Raw genomic sequence first — 14,318 nt, forward strand, 5'->3', positions numbered from 1 at the left:
CACATTGTCTTTTCCCATCCAGACCAGCACGTTCAAGCCCAAAGCTTAAACCTCACATGTTTCACATTTCCTGAGGTGCAGGCATCACAATAGGGGATGGGAACATCTGGGTTCGTCTCCAGCAAAGACAATGTTGCTGTCACCATGATGACAAATGGAGTAGCAAATGTAAGGCAAGTGATGTCCACAGGTCTCAGAAGTGCAGTCTTGCATTTGTGGGTGGTGGGGAAAAGTTTTAACAACTTCCAGTTCACAAGATGGGAACTGGATGTGCACTTACTTCAGTTGTCACTCTATAGCGGTGGCTTCTCTTCAAAGAGTGCAGATGGTGAATTAAATGTTCCTCCTGGGGAAACGCCCAACCCTTGTCTTGGCACATCCCAGCAGGGCAGCATCGAGTGACAGGGACCGACTCCATGGGGACATCGTGATGGGGACATCATGGGAAAGCTGTTCCCACGTGGCTGGGTGCGCACAGGGTGGGACAACATCACAGCCATTCAAGAGCTAACAAGATGTGACAGATGAGACAGAAGGACCACAAGTCCACCACAGCAAAGCCAGTAATGGGGTTCTGCTCTTCCCTGCAGTCTGTTCCCATGTGACAGCAGAGCGTGTTTCAGAGGCAGTACTGTGGTTCAGGAGCTGAGCTGTGACCTAAGCATGCAGGCTCCACCCCACATTTGTGGGTGTGCATGCATGGAAAAATGGGGTGGGAGGGGAAGGCTGGGGACAGGAGCAGTGTGCAGGAAGAGGTGAGGAGGCTCCTTTTTTGGTAGCGATCCTCCCCAGGAAAACCTGCAGGGTGCTTCTCAGCTGCCCTCTGGCCTGAAGAGTCAAAGGAATGCTCCCTTTTCCCACCCCGCTGCTCTGTCTTTGCCTCTTTGTGAAATGTGCTGCACGGTCCCATACAGAACTCACTTTGCGAGGATGGATCTACGGCTAAAAGCAAAGATAACTGCCGTGCAAGGCCCTGCCTAACAGTTCCCAAAGTCCCTCATCCTCTGCAAAAATTTATCAGAATCAGAACAGCTGTGTGCCAAAGAACCTTGGCCACGCTCTAATGGCCTAAAACCAACTGCTGCACCAAGCTGGAGTAGTGCTAGGCTGGGCATGGAGCTCGGGGTGGGCATGGAGAGGAGAGTGCTCTCAAAGCTCAGCCCTTACACCCTGAGCAAAAGAAACCCAATCCTGATGGCAGAGCTGAAGTTCAGGGAGGGAAAGAAGATCTGCTCAGGTGAAATATAGCAGAAAAGCATGTGTGTCTGTGTAGGACAGAGCAGACAACAAAAGCAAATTAGATTTCTTTAGATTTCTTTCTTTTATTATACAGGATCTTATGTACAAGGTCACCTTTCTCCCAGACAGCAGCATCACAGCCAGTTCATAGCAAAAACCACAGCTCATCTCTCAAAGCCTAGAAAACAGCTCTACAACGGCTCAGTACAACACAATGGATAAATTGTACAGGAACCAGAAAAAGGTAGGGGAAAGCACGGTGATCCCTTAATTCCCTCATGACTTATTCAAAACTAAGAAATGCAAATAAAACGTTGTGCTTCAAGAGCCATGCTTGCTCCAGGATGGTCCTCCGGGCAGGGAAGCGGTGCCCCCATGACCTGTTCTCCCCTCCACCCTTCAGGGAGAGATGCTGTAGAAGAGGTCTGGCTTTGAGCGCTGGAGCAGAAAGCAGGAATCCCCTTTCAGAGCACCCTGTGCAGTGCAGACTGAGGAGAAGGTGTGGACAGCATTCTGGATTCAAAGCACTGATTGTGTGTGTGTTTTGGAGGGGGAGTGGGAAACAGAGGGGAGATGGGCAGGACACAACTGATCTGAATAAAGTGCTGCGTGAGTGTCAGTCCCATCTGCCTCTGAACCCAAAAAAACTGCATAAGCACATGGAAGAGGAAGGAACAAGATGAGAAAGGCTGAGAGACTTCTTGGGCATTGCAGTGAGAAAGGGCTGCTTCAGCCTCCTACTTGCAGGACGTGGCACGGGTCAAAAGCAGGAGAAAGAGATGCTTGCACACCCACACACGTGCTGGGGTCACTGTAATTGGCCTCAGCATGCTCAGGAGCTGCACTGCAGAGCTCTCGGATGATAGAGCACAACTGTGGTGGTCAGCGGCTGCACAGCACTGTCCTGGTGCCCCAGAGACCCAGGGGAGCTGGCTGAGGAACAGATGTGAGCAGCAGGGCAGGGGCTGACTGCTCTGGCTGTAGATGGGCCACAGCCCTTCCAGGGAGCTGCTGCTCCAGAAGGGTTGCATCCACCTGCTTGATGCATGCTTGCACCCCTTCTCTGCTGTACGGCTGAAGACGACGCGTTCCTCGTTTCTCCTGCTTGGGATCACTTGCTTTCCTGCAGGCAGCATCTCCTTACCTTCTCCTCTCTTCAAGCAGATGCAAAGAGCACAGCACATGCACAGCCACTAGCTCCTGTCTGCCTGGAAGCAGCCACGTACCTGCAGCAGTGCATGGGACGAGAGCCACAGCAGTAGCTGACCGCTCTGGCAGAAGAGCTCACCCTGCACCCTGTTCCTCAAAGTGACCTTGAGTGTGAGAACACAAACTGTCCAAACTGAGACAGTACTTTTCCCCCAGTTACCAAATGCTCTGGCTCTCACCTAGCATGGGAAAAAAAGTCTTTATTGAGATGGGCTCGGTTGTCCTTCCTCTCCTGCCAACAGCCCCGTGTCATCTCTGACTCACCCAGCCAGGGGTGATTATGGATCACGCAGGGTTTGGCTGCTGCCTGTGCTCGCTGCAGAGCTCTGAATCCATTGCACGGGGTCGTGGGGATCTGCTGGGATGAGTTTTCTTTGTCTCTGCGTTACAGATGGGTGGAAGATGTTGGGCCATGTTTCTCCTTTTGAATGCCAGGTAGAGATGACAGCAGCACTTCAATTTAGCTTGTCTTGCTCAACGTGCCAGGGCAGGGTTTAGCCTCGTGCTTTCCTCACACCATCACTCACTGCTGTTCTAAAAGGGCTGCAAGGAGAGACAAAGGCAGCGGGGATAAAAGGCTACATCATTTTCCTGGAACCTCACAGATTCACTGTGTGATGTAGGAAAGGAAATGAGGGGCTGATCAGTGACCCAGCTGAATCAGCCTCTAAAAAGCAGTGTGAACTGTACCTGGTTACTGTAGTCTGGCATCCTCCACGTCTGTGTAATGGCTGTTCTCCTGGAGGGGAAAGGAAAGAAGAAACAGATCACCATGTGCCCATCCTGCCTTGCCTGAGACACCGTGCTGTGTCGCATGCAGAGACCAGCTGGTTCCATGGTGGACAGTCAGCCCAGGATGTGTGATTCCCTGCTTGGTGTTGAGATCTGGCTTCTGCTGAACCTCAAAGAGACTAGGATGAAATCAAGCCCACCTTCCTGTAGTGGTGTGAAATCTGCTGTCTGATCTATGCTGCTCCAGAGCCAGACCTCCAGTGGGAAAACTGCATGTCCTGGGGAAGGTTTTAAGCCCAGGGTGTAAGCTGTAAGTGGTGAGCACTGATTGCTAAATGAGAGCTTGGACAGACCCCTGACTTTCACATGGCCTGAGAATTAAGTAGCCACAGCATTTGTACAAGCTGGGCTTCACCATATGTGTTTGCACAGCTCTTGCCTTGTTTTAGCACTGTGAGAAGTTTATTTGGGACCTGGGAATGGCCACACCTGTAAGCACAGACCTTGCAGTTCCAGGAACTGTACAAAGATGCTCAGGGGTAGCTGATCTGCAATGGCAAATGGGGAACATCACCAGGACTGCTGGTGAACAGAGGCACTGCGCCAGTCTGCAGCACAGCTCATCCTCCAGGGTGGCACTCAGGATATTCACCACTCCAAAGGCTGCAATGGCAGTGCAGTGTGCTGAACTGCTCCCCATACGAGAGTGGATTTGAAAATAAGGCATGTGAAAATTGCCCTCCTGGAGCAATTCTGCAATACAGCATCATTAAATGAATTAGGTGCTCAGCACTGAAAATGAACAGATGGAAATGGAGCCAGGAGATGTCTGCAAGTGATAACAGATGATCCAGAAAGCAACCAAGAGAGACCAGTCACAACCTGGTTAGCAGAAGGCACTGGAGGAGGGAAATAGCCTTTGTGCAATCAGGGAACTCACGTGGGTGTTTGCAGAGCCCCTGTGGGGGCAAAACTCTGAAGAGTGCAATGCATGAACAAGGAACAGCTGGAGACTGCGCCCAGAAGAGCTGCGGATGGCGACTCCCAAGATGGGAAGCCTGGAGGCTTGTGAGCTCTGGCAGCAGAACAAAGGTTCCTTCTTCATCTGCAGAGTTGCAGTTACAAAGCAGGTGCAGTGCCCTGGAAACAGGCTCTTCAGGAAAACCAAGTCAGGTGGCACGTGCTGTGGGCAAAGGAAGGGCTCAAATGCTTGGGGATTTGTCTTGGAACAGGCAGTGAGTCAGCTGAGAGCATGCAGCTGAGGATCAGGAGAAAGAACAACTTCTGTGACATCGTGGTGGGCACCTGGTGCATGCCACATGACACAAAACCTACTGGGGATGGCTGGAGGAAACCTCCTGGCTTGCAGGTACTCCTCTTGGATCTGACCAACCTGCTATCTTCTGGAAAGTCAACAGGGCTGAGCGCAAGCAACCACACAGATTTCTGATGAACATTGAGAAAGCTTTCCTGATGCAGCTGGCTGACAAGGGGTCAGCCTGATGCTCTTCTGGACGCGCGGCCCATGAACAAGGCAGATCTGTGTGAAGGTGGAAAGAAGTCTGGGCTGCAGTGGCAATAAGACAGTGAAGTTGAATTTCCTGAGAGAAATGACTACGACAAACTGCGGAATTGGGGTCTGTTGGGCAGAATCTCACAGGTGACCTTTCTGTTGGCCCACAGAGCACAGAGGAGCTGGGTCTCCTTCAAGACCACCTGCCTCAAAGCATGAGAACAGCCTGTACTGCTGTGTGGTTGGGCAGGCGTGACAAGAGACCAGCGAGAATGCACAGCAAAAGCCAAACCAAGCTTCTTCCTACAGAAAGAACAGAACCTAGAAGTGAAAGCAAGGCTGGAAGGAATACAGTTGTCACTCCAGCTGAGCTGACAGTGTTAGGAAAGCCAAAAGCCAGGAGTTGGAACTGGTGAGGGATGTGAAGGGCAAGAAGAGCTTCTGTAAGTACACCAGCAGTTAAAGGAAAGCTAAGGAAGAATTAAGCCCTCTGCTCAGTGAAGCAGACGACCCAAAGACCTGGTGACAAAGCTGATGGAAAAGGTCGATGTATTCAAGGGTTGTTTTTTTCCCAGTTAACTGGTTGGGTCTGTCTTGTGCACTCTCAGACCCCTGAGCCCAGTGGCAGTCTGTAAGCTGATGGCTGTAAGCCAAAGACACGGGATGAGGAACTCACTCCCCAGGAAGTGGAAGGACTTCAAGACTGCTCAGTGCTCTAAGGTCAGGAGCAAAACTTAAAGGATGGCCCTTGTGATTTGCCTTGCAGTGTTTAAGAAAACACCCCTGCAGACAAGTTCCACACATTAACCTGCTTCATGCTGAGCGCATTTGAGCCTGTCTGAAGTTGGCAGTAAAATATTTCTGAACTCAATGTCACTTTCAAATCAGAGAATAACAGAAAACAGAAGTGTTAGGGCCTGAAACAGTGCACTTGTTCATCCATCCTCGATAAGCTCTTCTTGAAGGAGATGGAGAGGGACTTACAAAGTTCTGTAGTGACAGGACAAGAGGTAATGATTTTAAACTGGAAAAGAGTAGATTTAGATTAAAGGAAAAAAATGTTCGTGATGAGGGTGGTGAGGTGCTGGCAAAGGCTGCCCAGAGAAGCTATGGATGCCCCATTTGGGCCAGGCTGGATGGATGGGCAGCCTGATCTGGTGTAAGGTGTCCCTGCCCACAGCAGGGGGTTGGAGCTGGATGATCCTTAAGGTCTCTTTCAACCCATGCCAATCTGTCATTCTATGACACTTAAATCATTTCCAGTCTGTGTTCTTATGCCACGAATGGCAGCAAAGTCCATATTTTCTGTCGACTGTGTGCCCTTTATCATCATTATCATCAGTGAGTTTTCCCTAATTTCTACCACCTAATTTCTACCTGTTTCCTTTGATGTAAACCTGGCCTTCCTTATCCTAACTGACACAGAGCAGGAGGCCATCTTTTGCCTTTTTTCCTTCCAGCAGTCTCTTGTGATGTCTCCCTTAATCACCTCTTCTCAGATTTAGCAGGGGTCACATATTTCAGCAATGAGGCCTCAGATACTGAAACAGTTGTAAGACCCCATTCAGATCCCTCATCCATCACGATTCCAGCAGTAGACTGCAACAGTGCAAACAGCTGGTCAGTGTCCTAAGATTTTTGGCCATAGGTAGAACGAAATGCTATGTGATCAGCCCAGTGATGGGGTGAGGCAGAAGAAAGGGATCCTCACTTCTAACGCCACCAGAAGTGCTGCGTAGTGAGAAAGGCCCACAAAAATCTGCTCCCTAAGTTCACCAGTCCTTATTCAGGGCAGGACTACAGCTGATGTGCACAGAATCAGCCTAGTCACATTCAGAGGAAACTGCCATCACGCACAGCATCACGCACAGCAGCCTGCTGAGACTTTATAACCACATTTCTGCTCTTTGGTGTCCACTGGACAAAAGGGCACTGCAAATCCATGCTGTTAGGAAAGTGCAGTTAACACAATATGGTCTGTCTTTAACATGTTTTTCCATTCATCTGAGATCCACTTCCTTTGGAGCAAAGCAATTTCATTAAAACGTTCATTAATTATTTTGAAATCAAAGATAAAAGTAGTCTGAATTTCAGAACCTAGCAGTGTTTCTGCAGCATTTACGAGGTCACCGCTTTCGCAAGCCATGGAGCAGCTAGGAAGAACAAGCTGTGAACAGCCATGGGATTAAATACAACAATTTCCTTCTGGGAGGAGAAAACTACTGTCCTGGGGGGAGTTTAACCAGTTCTGGTAAAATTGTGGTCCTTTGCTGAATTCTCTTAGCTGGAGGGACACAGTAGCCAGCCTCTCTTACCAGTTCATCTTCACACTCATCCCGTGCAAGGCCCTCCTCTTCTCCCTCATCTCCATTCAGTGGCTCCTCCGTGTTGACCTCTGCCTCTGACGCTGTGTCCTCTTGCGAGACTTCGCTTTTGCTGCTGTCCACCTTCTTCCGTACCTCTGTGAGAGCAAGAGCCAAGGCATCAGGATCAGGGGGTGATCCTGGGGTGGCTGCAGCCTGATCAGACTGATCCACAGGGCCCCCGTATTGAGTTGCAGTGTAAATAATGGATTTAGGGTTTATTCTGCAATGAGAAGTTTTGCTAATTTTGAAGGAGCTGCTAGAAAACAGCAGAGCCGGCTGCCCTTCCGCATCCCTCCGAGCGTGGGAGGCAGAAGTAACCCACACAATAAGGCAAATGAAACAAAATCAAACTGCTGTAGAAGAAAAAAACCTCCCATTCCATAATTGGAGGGGGTTGGGTGTGTGATTTTGGCAGCCCCTAATAATTGGCAGCACAGAAGTTTTTTTTGACCACTTATTTTGCAGAGATGCTTCAACTCCGTCTGGTACTTCTGTGCTGTTTTCTCCTTCTGAACGCTGAGAGGAACAAATCAGTGTTTCCACTGAAACACGGTCCACGCTCCAGCTCTGAACTTTAATTCTGAGAGAAGAATGAAGTACCTTTGCAAAGCAGCACCTTCTCCAACAAACTGCTCAGGGCCTGGAGCTGAGAACTTACTGACAAATAGAATTTTAAACTCCTCAGGGCAGGGACTTCTGTCTTGTTTGTTAGCATAGCACCCAATGTGCCTGGGGACTACAGTAACCTCTTGTTCTGTGTCTGAGGGACCTCCCCACCTGGAACCCAGGGGAGATACTTCAATGTCAGTGCTCAGAACACGTTACAAGCCACGATGGCTTTGCAGAGCAGCTCTGACATGGTCTTTGCCCATGCTTGAGCAGCACCCCAGGCCCCAGCACACACCCAACTGACCTGTGGACTGTTTCTGTTCCTCAGCAATCTGCTCCAGCCGGCCCAGCAGAGCATCGATGTTGGATTTGATCTGTGTCAGCTCAGTTTTGATGGTTTGAAGCTCACTGCACTTCACTTGGGAGGAAAAGACAGAGAGGTGTCAGCCAACATGGGCTTGGCTGAAATGGGAGCACAGCCTTTGTTGAGAGCTGCAATGAGCTCCCCTGCAATGGGGCCTCTCACAGAATCATAGAATCGTTAAGGTTGGAAAAGACCCCTAAGGTCTTCTAGTCCAACCCCAGTCCACCCCCACTGTGCCCACTGACAATGGCCCTCAGTGCCACATCAAATCTCTTCTTGAACACCTCCAGGGACGGTGACTCCACCACCTCTTTGGGCAGCCTGTGCCAGTGCATTATCTGTCTTTCCGAGAATTATTTCCTAATATCCAACCTGAATCTCCCCTGGTGCAAGTGAAGGCCATTCCCTCTCATCCTACTGCTGTTACCTGAGCGCAGAAGCTGACTCCCACCTCACCACAACCTCCTGTCAGGGAGCTGTAGGGAACTATCGTGTCTCCCCTGAGCCTCTTTCAGACTGAACAATTCCAGTTCTCTCAGCCATTCCCACAAGACTTGTGCTCCAGACCCCTCACAGCTCCACTGCCCCTCTCTGGTCACACTCTATGACCTCAGTTTCTCCCTTGTCGTGAGGAGCTGCCTTAGTTTCAGTTGGGACAGATTTGCTTTTCTCCACAATGTCTGGAACAATGCTGTGTTTCGGTTTTAGGAGAAAAGCAATGTTGATAATGCATCCAGTTATTGCTGAGCAGTGCTATACATAGCCAAGGACATTTCAGTTTTCTCAATCTCTCCTACTGTCCTATCAACGAGGGAGGGCACGAGGAGCTGGGAGGGGATAGAAACAGGACAGCTGGCTTAAACTGGCCAAAGGGATAATCCCATACCATCCAACATCCTGCACCAGGCAGGACCTGGCACATTCCCATTGTGGCATTGGTGGGGAGCCAAGGATAAGCCCTTGTGTTACACCTTCCCCTGCCGCATCTGCAGCTCGTGGGCTCCTGAAAAGCCCTTGCTGTGCTGCTGGTTGCAGGCATTTTGGGGTTTTGCAGGTTTTGCCCTGGGAGCACCCAGCCATGTGGGTGCCCGGCTGAAGGCTGGGGGCTGTGTTGTAGATGGCAGGAGCAGGCCCCACTCTACACACACATACTCACATTTCAGCTTGGCCGAGCTGTTGGCAATGGCAGCCGATCTAGCGAAGAGCTTGACAGGGAGAGTTGCCTTCACACGCCGGACGAGGGGAATGGTGACCCGCGGCCGCTTCACTGGAACCACCCTGGGCACCGGAGACACCCGGCCCCGGTACTCAAAGAGCCTACAGGGATACGGGGGAAGCAGGAGCTGAAGCATCACAGCCCGGGCCCTGGCAGGTCAGACCATCAGGTGCTGCTGCCAGGACCCATGCCTGCCCCTCACAACTCACAGAAAAGCCCCTTCGGCTGCAGCCTCCCTGGCTCACCTGTCGTAGAAGTCGTCTCTGTAATAGTCATAGTCGAAGTCATAGCCGCTGCAGGAAGAAGCAGGATGACACAGGTTAATTACTACTGACGAGGTATTCCTACAGCCACCACCCACCCCATCTTCAAGGTCCAGATGGCCACAGGGTCGGTGCAGTGCACAGGGGGTGATGTTGGGTAAAGCTTGGGGCTGCCTGAGGGAGAAGCAAGAAGTGCAGATGCGTTAACATCTACAGAGACGGGCTGGGGGCAATTATCCACGCACATGCTGTGAGGATGCCCATGTTCCAAACAAAGACCAAATCCCAGAGCAGGGATCATCCAGCACCAGCCCACCTGGCAGATGAGCTCCAAACATGGCTGAGGGGCTGTGTCTGTACTGCACTGGTTTACCTGCTCCCAGGGCACTGCTGACATCCCTCCCTCCTGCATTTTGTATGCTGGGACTGTGCCCACATCAGGAGGACACAGCCCTACCTGCCCTGCTGCCACTCTGCTACGATTCTTTTCATATAGAATTGGTAGGGAAGAAGTCAGGAAGAAGGTGATTTTTATTCATTTAACATCTTTGCTGCTGAGGATGTTTTAAGCTCCCCGCTCCCAGCGACATCCTCCTCACATCTGTGCGCTGCTGCCTAGATTACTGCTGGTTGTATGGGAAGCTGTGCTGCTGTGTGTAGTGAAACCATAAAGTACTAAAAGGAACAAGGGGATGTTGATGGGAAGAGGGAAGGGTGAGCACTCAAGTATGTAGCCTGGGAGTAAATGTGGTGTCCTGCATTGCAAGGAAGCAGTGACAAAAAGGATTGGTGGCTGGCCACAGTGACAGCACGGTTCAGCCTTAATCTGGGGCATCTGTGCTGGCACTGGCCATTCTACCTTGTACTTTGGTTTGGCACCCTCCCCTTCTGACCTGTCTTGAAGACACCATGCCTGTTGGCTGCACAGCAGCCTCCCATCTGAAACCCTGCGTGGTCTGTATTTATTCTCTGTTGTGCTTTTCACAGCTGAAAGGCAAAGGTAATTCCTGCTGCATCAACTCTTGCTGGAATATAACCAGCCTGTTCATATGGAAAGAGAAGATGTATTTTTTCAAGACCAGTAACTTTATTTCCATTCGGCCCTGGGATGAAGCCTGGAAATACAGAAAATCTCCAAGAACAACGGCTGCCCTCGGCTCTCCAGTCTATTTTGATCGCTAGGCATGTTTGACTCCCATTCTGTTTGAATCCAATAAACACAGAATAGAATCAAAATAGGATGTCATTTGAAAGGAAAATTGAATGAGGATTCTTCTATGCTGTCAGACTCCCACACTTCCTTTCTTTTTCTTTCTTTAGCTGCAGCTTAAATGAAATTGCTACAATTCTGTGACATTCGTCAGACCAGACAGGTTCAGGTGAGATGCTCCTGACTAGCCCCAGCAAGGCCACCCATGTTCTCTGTATCCATGGGCAGGAGAGGACACTGGGGACCTCTCTGTGCAGCTTAAGGACTCTGGGGGGGGAGGAATCAGGACCATCTCTTGTTGGGAAGCTCACCAGGGCTTGGATGTCATGAAGCAGCTTGAGACCATTTCCTGAGGAGCAACTCAAATGGGGGCATTTGGCACAACTCAGAAATACCCTCACTGCTTTCTTCTCAGCCGTATCATATGTGAGGTGCTGGATCTGAGCTGGCTTTTCCTCCAGACCTTTTCTCCCCACCAGCAGACCCATGGGCTCAGAGCAGGGTTTGCTTGCAGCACGCTCCACGTGCAGGACGTGGGGTCCAGGTCTACCTACTAATTTTTTGGGGGTAGAAAGCCAGGACGAGGGGAATCATCCTGCTCCGACCCCAAATATTCTTTCATTAATTTCCATAAGGAAGTAGATGCTTAAATATCCTGGAGAGCTGGTTCTGACTTCCTCCCAAAAATAGTGGAATGTATTTTGTTTAGCTTCAACCAGCAGGAATGTAAACATATCCCAACACATCCAAGCAAGAGGCAATTCCAGGCCATGGCTCATCACAGCCAAAGGCAGACATCTGAAGTAATGTCAAGCAAACTGCACTGAATGAAGTTTTTTTTCAATCCAGCAAGCACAAAGGGAGACCAGACAACCAGACCCCATGAAAGCCCCGACAGAGTGAAGGGCTGAATGTGTGTGAGAGGAGTCTGCCTCCGAGTCATTGTGGTGAGGGATGGCAAACACTCTGACCTCAGCTTCTTTCATCACCTGGAAACCACAATACAGCCCTCCAGGAATGCAGAGGGCTCAAACGAGGGTTTTTTTCTGAAGTCTGAACCCTGCCATCCAGGTCATGGCCAGTCCTGCAGGAGGCTGTGGGAGGAGGGAGGCAGTGTTGGATGCTCTTACCGGCAGCCTTAGAAGTCAGGCATGGAGCAAATGGCAACTCTTCCAACATGAGAATAGAAAAATGCCAGTAAAAAGTCTTAGCTTCAGTGATTTATCTGAAATGTGCACACCTGATAATTTCCCTGCACGTAGGATAAACCTTCCTGCAGTAGATGAATCATTACTCAGTGACCTGACAGGGCTTCCTTTATGTACATGAATAATTTTCGCCATTTTTCAATCAGTTGGTGACACTGTGCCCTTTAAAATGAAAGCAGGGATAATCAGAGAGAGGCAGCAGAATCCTGTAAGGCCATGTCAAGCAGCATGACTCCTGATGCATTTCTTCTGCACTGCTATTCTTGAGCAATTAAATAACATTCAGTAATGACTCACAAAGGTGCAGAACCCACACATTTCTAATTGAAGGGCAATTGTTTTTAGGTGCTGAATTTACATTACATTTGAGGTGCCGTTTCTGAGCGTGGACCTGAATAGCAACGTGAAGCTGAGTGGCTGTGCTTTTAATTACCTGGGCCGATCGTCACAGGCAACACGTTGTGCTCAGCTCGCATCCTTCTACTAACAACTGCACAACCTTAATTAGTGCAGCAGTAGAAATAATATCTACTGGAAATCTACTTGGAAAATCTGGCCGTGGTTAAATAGAGAGTTTTTACAGCCCTGCACATCTGGTGTGAGGTTCTTTCTTCCTGTGACTACCTGGGAAGCTGGGAGTGAAATGCTGGAAGTGAGCCCAGCACTTCTGAGACACTGGGGCTGCAGAAGGGCTGCACAAGTCCTCACCAGTGCTGGACCCCATGGGTACCGCTGTCCACCTCTACTCTTCCCTGGGGCTGTTTTGCAGTGATCTGTGGTTATAGCATTTCCTACCCATCATAAATTTTTCTGAATGTTAGACTTCAAAAATCACAGCACAGTAATTTGTAGAAATGCTGTGTTAAACACACAAGATTATTTTTTCAGTGGTTGGGTTTTACTTTGCCTAGCTCCAAGTGTGCATGAGAGAGGCAAGTATGAGAGAAGGCAAGACAAAGGATATCTCATTTTGGATTAAAGGAAGCAAATCTGGCACCACAGGGCATAGGGTGTCACTGCTCTGCTGATTGGAGGTGGTATGACTGAAGCTTTTGGACTGCAATGAGTACAATAAGGGATGTGGATGCCAGCTGGGCTGAAGGACATTGTCCAGCTGTGACCACAGGCTGTAGAAATGTCAGTGGAGGTCTGTGCCCATCATGCTGAGTGGCACTTGGTTGCTCCTGCAGGGCTTAGGTTGTCCCAAGGCTGCCAGTCCTTTTAGCACCAACATCACTAAGAAGGACAGAGGTCTGTGGTAAGTACAGCTCTGTTTGCTTCACTGCTCTGCAGCAGGGACCTGGGCAGAACAGTGATGGCAGCAAAGTTTTCCACTACCTGTCTGGCTTTTGTGAAGCCACCTCCAAAAACTGATGATGATGTGAACCTTGGGTTATGTTCTACCTTCTGGAGGTAGATGGGAAGATACCTCCCAAGAGATTTCAATTAAACACCCAAACATACCCTGGGGCTGATGGATCACGTAAGACTGTCAAGATTTTTGCTTCTGTTAGTCCAAAATGAGATATCCTTTGTCTTGCCTTCTCTCATACTTGCCTCTCTCATGCACACTTGGAGCTAGGCAAAGTAAAACCCAACCACTGAAAAAATAATCTTGTGTGTTTAACACAGCATTTCTACAAATTACTGTGCTGTGATTTTTGAAGTCTAACATTCAGAAAAATTTATGATGGGTAGGAAATGCTATAACCACAGCTCACTGCAAACCTGGGTTCCTGGCTTTCCACGAGATAGCATAAGCACTGCTTGTCCAGATGGCAAAGTTTAAATCTGTCATCAATCTGGAATGAAATACTGCTGAAGCTCAGAGCAGTCTATGGCCCATATTTTAACACATCCGTATCTGTGGGAAGAAGCAAATATCTCTGTCTTCAGCTACATGCAGCCTGGAAGGCTCAAACACTGATTGTTTCAACTGAGGATTAGTGGTCAAGGCAGAGATGAAGAGTAAATGCTGACAAAGAGATGCTCTATCATCTAATACATGGAACGAATTGATTTGCATTATGGCACCATGCAAGTCGTATGTGTACAACTACATAGAAGGATTTGTGTCATCTCCATTTCCATACAACAGTGGAGATGATGCACAGATGTGCATTTTCTCTCTGCAAAACCAGAAGGCCAAATTCTGGAGAAGGGCCATGCTGGGTTAAATCTACACTAAGACTCTAGGAGCAATTTGCAGTTTGCTCCCCTGGTGCAACCTGAGGCCATTCCCTCTCATCCTATTGCTGTTACCTGGGAGCAGAGACTGACCCCCACTTTGCCACAATCTCCTTTCTGGAAGTTACAGAGGGTGATGAGGTCTCCCTTGAAGCTCCTCTTCTTCAGATTGAACAATCCCAGTACCCTCAGCTGCTTCCCA

General features: G+C 49.4%; 1 protein-coding gene across 3 annotated transcripts in view; it reads right to left on the bottom strand.

The window, feature by feature from the left end:
• Positions 1–1,297: 1,297 nt before the first annotated feature.
• RALY (RALY heterogeneous nuclear ribonucleoprotein) overlaps positions 1,298–14,318 on the bottom strand; it is a 106,555-nt gene continuing 93,534 nt past the window's right edge. For all 3 annotated transcript variants that reach the window (XM_052684156.1, XM_052684157.1, XM_052684158.1), the window contains 6 exons: positions 9,494–9,541; positions 9,189–9,349; positions 7,973–8,086; positions 7,009–7,154; positions 3,139–3,187; positions 1,298–2,991 (listed from right to left, as the gene is read on the bottom strand). In XM_052684156.1, coding sequence (XP_052540116.1) covers positions 3,143–3,187; positions 7,009–7,154; positions 7,973–8,086; positions 9,189–9,349; positions 9,494–9,541 — 514 coding nt within the window. In that variant the 3' untranslated portion in view covers positions 1,298–2,991; positions 3,139–3,142. The remainder of the gene's footprint in view (positions 2,992–3,138; positions 3,188–7,008; positions 7,155–7,972; positions 8,087–9,188; positions 9,350–9,493; positions 9,542–14,318) is intronic.

Source organism: Tympanuchus pallidicinctus, unplaced genomic scaffold (assembly GCF_026119805.1).
Source record: "Tympanuchus pallidicinctus isolate F22 unplaced genomic scaffold, pur_lepc_1.0 scaffold20, whole genome shotgun sequence".
Taxonomy (NCBI): domain Eukaryota; kingdom Metazoa; phylum Chordata; class Aves; order Galliformes; family Phasianidae; genus Tympanuchus; species Tympanuchus pallidicinctus.